Source organism: Akebia trifoliata, chromosome 6 (assembly GCF_017979445.1).
Source record: "Akebia trifoliata isolate Shusen 1 chromosome 6, ASM1797944v1, whole genome shotgun sequence".
NCBI classification, from domain to species: domain Eukaryota; kingdom Viridiplantae; phylum Streptophyta; class Magnoliopsida; order Ranunculales; family Lardizabalaceae; genus Akebia; species Akebia trifoliata.
Window position 1 is genome coordinate 9,880,172 of NC_141380.1, and position 9,583 is coordinate 9,889,754.

Genomic DNA, 9,583 nt, shown 5'->3' on the forward strand with positions numbered 1-9,583 from the left:
ACGCGATGCAACTTGTATGATAACAATGTCATTGAAGACCTGATCTTAAACAAATGATTTTCCTCGCTCGACAGCCATGTTGATGCCTAGGGAAACACAACACAACCAAAAACAGAGTCGTTCGTGGTCTTCCGATGCTGATAAAGATGCATCTCTGTGCCTTCTCATCCAACAAACATCTAGGGTTGTTTCTATCAAATCAAATTTTCACGCCCCAATTTTACTCAATTCTGTATGGTTGCAAGGAGTTTACTTTGAAGACACTATGAATTACTAGGGAAAAAGAATTCTGTCATTCAACTACAGCTAGGAAAATGTAAAAAATGAGAGTTGGTTTTTAGTTTTGTGGGTAGGGGCACTAGTTATATGATAATATTAGGAGGGGGGAAATCAATTTACTTGGGAAGGTGGAGAGGAAAAAAAAAATCAGCAAAAATTTGAAATCATACATCTCAAAATTGCATTGTCTGGGAAAAAACATTCTTCCTCCCATTTTCCCTAATAATACAGACTATAACAAAATTATTGGCATCTCCTGGAAGAGTCATAATCCATAACAGGAAGTAGTTGAAGAGATGTTTTTAAAAACTTAAAAAACACAGTTTAGAAAACATATTCCAATATAATCATGCAGAACATGTGTAAAGTTGAGGTACAATAGGCATACATCAAAACTCTTTCATTCTCATACCTCACCTTTCCTTTTCTACATTTATAAAACACAACTCACTATTCTTAACAACAGTCAGAGTTTCATACCCCCTTAACAAACCCAATAATTTGGTAAACAAACTATAAAAAAATACAGGCATCTGATGTACTAGTAAGAACGGCCAGAAGCATTTTTTTTTTTCATTCTTTTAATCATCCTAAAGATTGGCTAAATTTTCCAAAGGGATCAGTTGATCAAGGGTCCAATTCCATAAGGTTTCGAGGAGCTTTGCACTAACTAAACAGCAACCAAAATCTTAAGGTAGGTTAGCCAGAATCCGATTCGCAAATAAGAAAATTTTAGAAAGAGTTTTAACGCCCCCTGAGAGAGAGAAAGGGAGAGAGAGAGCGAGACTGGAATCCATGCTAGTCATGGCAGGAAAAAAAACACCCACTCGCAACACGTCCAGAATAAATAAAACTTGAAAAAAAGAGCTCACTGAAAGTAATTAGAAGGACCAGTTGCAGGTATGGATGCTTGATGCAAAGTATTATGTGCTATCACATTGCCGCTATCAGTGCCCTTGTATGCTGCTGTACCGCTCTTCATAGCTTGTTCTAACAGGTGAACAAGTGACAAAAATATTTCCATCCTTGTCACGTCCCTGTTTGCCTGCAAATAAATATTAAACCATAAGCCAACGATATTTTCTCTCAATCAAAAATGCAGATACGTATCTTAATTGGTTGAACATGAATTTAGCTCATATCAAGAGAGTTGGAAAAGTCATGCCTTGTCTTAGTAGTAAAATAGTGTTTAGCATACTAGTATTGAGGAATAATGTGATATACATACAACTAGTACTTCTTTCCGTACAAGGATGTGGTGCCCATCCTCCACCATCAAGACCATCCAGTTAGTTCACCTCTTGTATTCCATACCTTACATATACCTTACATATATATAAACTTGAAGACCCAGGTCAATTAGAATCTATAACACACGTACTCTGAGACCAAGGGTATAGAATATATACACATTGTTCCTTAAACGAGAATCCAGAGTCTCAAGTACCTGTCCAGTTAATGTCATAAGGTAGGGGACATACCCGTAACCAAAGGTTCCTGTAGAAATTCATAACTAACAGGAGGCTAAATGGGAAATGTGATTTAGAATCAAGAGAAATAATCAAATAGAGAGAAAATGATCATAAAGTTAGGTCAAAGATATTAATAAAATTTTAAGAAAAAAAAAGTGCGGTCAAAGCTACACTATTAGATGGAATTACCTCTACTGTGAAACGCACCCAGACCTTGTCATTACGAGCTTCCATTACCCCCTTCAAGATGGTCAATCCCAATCCTCTAATGATATCAGCTATCTCTAGAAAGAAACCTCGTTCTTCACAAAGCATCTAAACAAAGAGAAAAATAACACAAAAAAGAAGATCCATTGATTTAAATCTACAAGACACCTAAAGCAGAACTTCTGAAAGAAAGGGCCAGTATGACAGCAATCATTACCTCTACAAGCATTTGACGAGGTGGATTCAGATCCTCAACGATGATTGGGCAGACCATGGACTGTGAACCTACTTCGAATGCCCACGTTGCCCCACCCCCAGAGTTGTCTTTCAGGAGCAAACCACCCTCCTTATTAATAATCTGTAAATTCATGCGAGAATCAAAGCTGCCATTTCAGAAGGTTTACTTTGTGCTTTGAACCAAGGATTTTAAAAATATTGATACTTGTTTTAAGTTTGTATGTTCATGGAAGTTCAAAAGCATTGTCAACCTTTACCATGTTTGCATGCAGCACATTATGAGATGTGTAATATAAATAATAAAGTATTTACTACATGAGCTCAGACCTTTTTTTTTTTTCCTTTTGCAATTCATTAAACCAAGAAGCAAATAACAACAGAAGGCTTACCGCTTAGTTGATGAGAACAACTTGAAAGTGGTGGAAGTGGCTATGTACAAAAATAATAATCGGAAAAAAAAAAAAAAATGCCCCGAAAAACCCCAAGGGAAACCTGCTACGATAATCCAGTAACCCACCCCACAAGCAATTATTTGTTCTCATTCATCACTGACTCCCACTTGAATAATGTCCCCCTGAACTCTGGGAATAAATAGGCCTTATATAATACAAGGCTTTGTTCTATACTTCTATATTATGCACTTTGTAATACCCACAACAAAATGCAAAACTGGTAATATTTCCAACAGTATTAAATGCAAGATTTTTCATTTTACTACTCATTTTCTTCAACTAAATCCATATTTTAGATTTAGAATTAGATAGCCAATACCCCTTGTATATCAAAATATATTCAATTTCCAGAAACTTCATCAGACAATTTGTTTCTGGTTTCATAACCAGGATAAAGATTCCCTGTCCAAATACCAAGAACACAGAAAATTTTGCTTCACCACAAGGATTGAGGCAACTTAACCAAACAGCCCCATGAGTGGAAAAGCACAATGTCGAGTAGCAGAAGTTAAAAAAACTGTGCAAACCTTTGACTCGCCAGATTGTTTTAGCTTGTCTGCATGCTTGGTCACACTTTGCAAGAAGAGCATGTGCTTAATGGTCCGTTCCAGCAGTGCGTCGATGCTACACTGTTCACCCAAATTATAAGAGAAGATGATAAAATGAGTATCTAACAAGAATTGAATGTAAGAAAACTGAAGAGAAGAATAATATTTCCAAAATAAAAAATAAAAATTTTGACATCACCTTGGCCCCATTTGGTACAATATCACGTAACTCCTTGACACGGTCTTGGATCATCTGGCGATCTTTGGGTCTAGGTCTAGGGTTCTCTCCAGGTCTAAGCCTTTTGCGATTTGATTTCCCTGTTTTGTGAGGCCTTGAAGAATGTACAGATGAAATACTATTATCATGCTTCATATTCTGACCATCTTCAACCATCAAACTGATTTGAGATTTATATATGGAATCAGTTTGAGATAACTCTGCAGATCTAAAAGAACTTGTTCCCACTATCTGTGATTTTGCAAGAGGTGGAGGTACACTGAGTGGTCTGCTTGTGCGAGAATCAGTACAAACTGATGGGCCACTTATATTTCTTAATGTTGTCCAGCAAGACACATCATCATCTGAATTCTGCTTGGCACCCAAATGAACCTTTGAAACTACTGCATTTAATAGATGGTCCGGTTCACTTTCAAAAAAAATCCCACTCTCTGAGATCCCATCATTCACTCCATAAAAATTGGGACCTGCATCTATCTGAGTAGTGCATGCGGAAACATCTGTACTCACATTCTGCATGTTGGTATCTACTCCATGAGTAAGCAAATTGTTCCAACAGCCATGAAGCTGACCGTTTTTAAAATCTAGACCGAAAATATCAAACAAGTCATCTCCTGAAGGAGGTTGCACATGTGCATCTTCATGGACAACACTTTGGGATCTTGGACTTCCTTTACCATGCATCGGACTACTCGATGAATGATCATGATGAAAATCAGGCATCGGTTGGCACCTAGAAATATGTCTATCCGGATCGACTGACATGATGTTAAGGGCTTGAAATATATCATTCTCTATAACCTGTTTCCCTGTAGTCCTCGTATGATTGTCATCAGTTGAGGGATGATTTCGACAGGGTAACCCGGTAAGTACATATTTGTTATTTGATAGATGTTCGTGGTTGGATACAGGAACCACACCAGTAACAGATGACGTAAACTGAAGTCCCTCCAGAGTTGGGCATGATGGAGTTGAAGTTAGCATTTGATGATCATTTCCAGTATTACGCAACTCACTTCTGGCTATCAATGAAACAATAGCAGAATCTTTCAGAGAATTAGGGATTTTGCCACCACTGGAACTTGGTTGAACAGGCTCCTGCAACCCAGTACCAGCCAGGATCTGTTGTTCAGTGAATGATCGGCTGTTACAAGGTAAACCTAAATGGAAAGGTTGGTAATTCAAACTAGAACTTGAATCATATGGTGTAGCCCACTGATTTAACCATTCATCTGGACTGGATAGATTCACTTGAGCTTGAACTGCTCCAGTTTCTAGTGGTTCTTTGAGAGGAAGGTTTGGCTTTGTTACTGTAAGGGCCTTTATCTGAAAGAGGTCATCCAGAGATTTGGCTGTAGTTGGAGACAGGCCGGGAGTTGTTTGCAATGATGAAGTGTTAGCTTGACTCACAAGTCCTGAAGATTGAGATGTGGAGATCTCTTGGCCACAGCCAGCACTGACAAAGGGTGTGAGTTTTTCCACTTGAGAACGGGAATATCTAGCTGGGTGTGCAGATGCAGATCTTCCAAGTGAAGTGGATGCCCCAATATTCTGGTCAGGATCTTTTGATATGTAACTATTGGATGAAAGGGCACCGGGCATAACTCCTAGTTGTGCAAATAAACTCTTCGTGTTGTTTACAAATCCCATGTTCTCCGCAATCTGAAGCAACAGGAATAAACAAATGAATTTTCGAGAGCCCTGGAAGTAAGAAACAAAAGAGAATTCTGGCTTTTTAACCAGCACCCCCTTTTGGGTATGCGGGGAGTACTAAGAGTCCTCTCACTACCAACCAGCAGACATCATCTGGCTGGGTCTTGTCACTATCAACAACAAGAAAAAAAACAACCAAATGGATTCTTTTTTACTTTCTATTAGTTGCCTTATTAGTTTCACTGATAACACACAAGAATGCGGTCAACATATAATTAGAACTTTGGCACCTACAACCAATGGAAGGGGGGTTGCTGATTTGATAGAACAGTCAACATGGATCAATGAAACAGCCTACTGATTGGATGGAAGATCGGAGAAGTATGACTATATTGAGGAGCACTCCAAAAATTGGCTCCGAACATGATGCAAAAAAGAATATGAAATTGAACTGAAAATAACTGCAGCCTAATAAAAAGTGTAAACTTGATAAAACATAATAATAGCATGTAAAAGATCATTCTTTAACAGGAATCAAACTTACTGCAAGCATGGAACCAAATTGAATGACCCCATGTGGAAGCACAGGAATAACTGCAATCGTCTGCAAACCAGGTAAACTCAGTAACTGGAAGAAAAAAAAAGCTTATAAAAGAAACAATAGAAATGAACTTAATAACAAAGGGAACAATATAGAAGCTCTGAGACCTGTATGCTAGCCAAAAACTGGTGGTGCAACTCAGCCAGAACCTAAGAGCACCAGGAAAAACAAAGGTCAGATGAAACTTACCTATAAAAGCAAATCTGTGGAGATTTAATTTTCTTTAAAAAAAACATGGACTTGAGATCCAACATCCTTGATGAACACTATCAGACAGTACATCTGACCAAGGAAATGGACAAAATAGGTCAATTTAATAGACTTTCTGTGCTAAGAAAATATATGATGAACTAGAGGTCCAACACATTCAATGAATCTTACTTTCATGAATGCGACCCACTAACTGATGGAAACTCTCTATAGATGAATCTGAGTAAGTTATTGGATAATGTAAAGGCCAACAGGATACTTCTAACTGCTTCAAGTATGAATCATTCTACACTAACTAATTTTGGATAATAAGCTACCTAAAATTTGGCCCACCTATCAAACAATCAAGAACAAAAAATTGGTGAGACTACCAAGTTTTTTTATGTAGCATCATATATGATCAATACACGAGCAAACCGTTTAAGCCGACCACCCAAATTTTCAGGATTAGGCTTTGATGATGATGACAATGACAAGTGCATAGTGTTTCAAAAACGACAGCAACTACACCAACTAACCAATGAACAAAAGTTGAACAAATACATTACACATAAATGTTTAAATCTCAGAAAAGTTTTCCATGAAGTAGTTCCTTAACCATGCCCAAGTTTGTCCTAACCCATCTAGTCTGTAGCAGCTAAACTCTGCTGAACAACCAGAGATAGCAGGATAATGAACAACGAAATCACCTATCTTTCCCTTAAAAACTTCCATTTTGAAAATTCTCAGAAGTTTATGAAAAGTGAAACCGAACAAATTGTAAATCTCTAAAATTGGGCCATATTTGTTAGTTCAGAACATATACTAACATTTTAACAACCAATTGAAATATTACAGGCAAATTAAAAGCTCTAAACTGTACCTCTGATGGATACCCGTCTATTATGCTGTTTCTTGAAGAACCCATTGATGATCTCCTGTAAAAGCAGCACGACCAGCTAGCCTGAACCATTTTTAAGAAAATTCTAGCCATTATTTCTGCACTAAAAGCAAACCCAGATTAAATAAAACCTAGAAAGAACAGAAAAAGTAATTTATACATACCCTTCTCCTACAACATGGACTTGGTTATTTTTCATCATCTTGTTAATGAGCAAACATACTCTGTCCTCTGCTTGATAGCCAAGCTGAGGAAATTGCCTTTCAGAAGAGCCCCAAAACCCTTCCCACTCTCTAAGAAGTGATTCTGTACTCTCAATTCCAGAAATTCCCAGGAGAGTGGAATCCGGGACGGGCTCGTAATGATGTTCTTCCCAAACCAAAAGCCTGAAAGATTATAACTGATTCCTCAAACTCAAAAACAAGAACAAGAACATTATAAAATCTAAATTAGATTTAAATCCACACAAAAAAAACTGCGCAATATTTCATCTGAAGTACAATCTATAGTATTAGATTCTAAGAAGAAGATAACTCCAAACATAATTAGAAAAAGTGAAAATGAGGTTTCTTTCAAAAGCTTCGTCTTTTAAAGGAAATTTTTTGGATTTAATGACAGAAACTACAGGAATCAAAAAAGAATTATTCACTTTTAGTAATCCAATCAAATCCAAGACATCATCTAAAATAGATATCAGTTTATGTGAGGTGTCATCTATCTGAAATCAGAATAAAACCTTTTACTTAGATTCTAAAAGACTTAAAAGAACAAATACAACATTCCAAAAGAGATAAAAGACATCAGATTTCAAAGCAAAAGAGAGAGAGAGAGAGAGAGAGAGAATAAAAATCAGTAAAATTATTAGAAATAAATCAACCAAAAGTAGAAAAAAAAAATCAAAATTAGATTCTAAAAACACTAATTGAGTTGGGGTAAATGTAGCAGAACTCACGTAGGATTTCGGTAACCGATCTTCCAAAAAACAGCGTAACACCACCGATTCTCTCTGCAGAGAACCTTCAAAGTTTCTTTCAGCAAAAACCCCATCGTTTCGGGAGAGAAAAAATTCCAAAACTCCCGAAAAAACAATCAGATTGCCTAACTACCACGACACGATCCTCTTCCCGCCTGTTTCGTCCTCAATCCACCACTTCTCTTCCTCTGTGGCTCTAGATTTCCTGCAATTAGTTTCCTGCAACCCATCTTCCAGAGAGAGATCCGAAGAGAGAGAAACACAGATATATATAGAGAGATTAGAAGTTGCAGAGAAGGTTAGGTTCGCTCTGCAACGAACCTACACGATTCCACAAGCTCTAATCAGGTAGGTCGCCATGATTTTCTCCATTGAGATTGAAAATGGAAAATATTAATGATTTAAAACAAAAAAAAAAATTAGGGCTTTTTTCTGTTTAATTTGAAGCAGTTTTGATCTCTAAATTCTGGTTGGTGTAGTCGTCTTCCCTGCTGTTGTTCTGGTTTCGTGATTCTATCTGATGCAAATGTGCTAAAATGCGCCCATATTAATCACAAGGGATTCTGTTTGTCGAGTTTAAGACATAATGTTTAAATAAATTACGATAAATGCCACTATGTTTTGTCGTTTTCTGTTGATTTTGGCTTTTGGGGTTTGTTTTGATTGCTATTGGGGATAAGTCAGGATTTGAGATCAATCTGAGGGATGAAGTAGTGGGGAGTGACTGTCTGGCTGACGTAATTTTTAGTTGCCCTTGCTTTTTTAGTGATTTACGAAAGTGCCACTACATTAGAGATAATTTTGATTTATATTTATTAATATTTTTTTGCTTCTGTGTTCTATTCTTTTAGAGGGTTTTTATATATTGTGGTAGACTGTTGTTTAGCTGACATTGCCAGGAATTGTCCTCACCTTTAACTTTTGGTGTTTTGTGTTTTGTTTCTAATTTTTTTTTTTTTTTTTAATTGTGATTCTTCTATTCTATACTTCTTTAATATTTTATTATTTAGGCTGAGTAGATTTATGGGTGTGCATGTATTGAGGGTTCAAGGAGGGTTGAGGGTTGATGATCAGAATGGTTGAACTAGTGGGCCACATCATGAGTTTAATCAGATATCACTTTCCCCACCAATCTAAAGTCATATAATTGATTGGTTTTGTGACCTCTCTAGAAAATTAGATCATAAAAAATTAAACAACAAAGACTTATTCTTGAGATTTGGGATCAGTTGAATGAATTATGATTTTTCTTTTTATATTAAAATTTTAGGATTAACTCTTTTTTTATCGAATTCATCATTAAGGTCTTTCTCTCGTTCTTTTAAGATCTTCAACTTGAATATTTCTTATAATTGTTATTTGTTAAATATGTTCAAATAATTTGGGTAGGTTTTCCCTTAATTTAATTATTCATTTTTTCTTAATATGTTTCCTTCTTATGCGATATTATTCTCTCTTTTGCATTCAAATAGAGGACTACAATTTATAATTGTCGGCTACTCTTAGGTTTAATTCAATCCAACCATGTCAACTGCACGTGAGTAGGGTGACAACTATTGCATTCTCATTTTGTTTCTATAAGAATCAAAATAAGAACCATTAAATTTTATTTGTTTCGATTCCTATCGATTTCAGTTACAATTCTTAAATTAATGGAACTAAAATTAGAACTATCAAAAAAATTATCCTTAAGGCTATGTTTGGATTGAGAGAAGTGGAGAGCAGAGAAGAGAAAAAAAAAACTCAATTTCCCTCCACCACGATTAGATTGACAGAAGAGAACTCAGGATAACTTTAAAATTTTAAAATATCTTAAAATAGACCTAAGGGCAG

General features: G+C 36.3%; 1 protein-coding gene across 1 annotated transcript; it reads right to left on the reverse strand.

Annotated features, from left to right (window-relative positions):
* Positions 1–664: 664 nt before the first annotated feature.
* On the reverse strand, positions 665–8,275 carry LOC147400160 (transcription factor LHW-like). The gene is given in 11 exon segments (XM_086445762.1): positions 665–1,324; positions 1,941–2,066; positions 2,176–2,316; positions 3,175–3,276; positions 3,395–5,095; positions 5,631–5,690; positions 5,795–5,836; positions 6,760–6,794; positions 6,797–6,840; positions 6,942–7,163; positions 7,730–8,275. Coding segments are annotated over 11 exon segments (2,745 nt in total). The 5' UTR covers positions 7,825–8,275; the 3' UTR covers positions 665–1,147.
* Between the last annotated feature and the right edge of the window lie 1,308 nt (positions 8,276–9,583).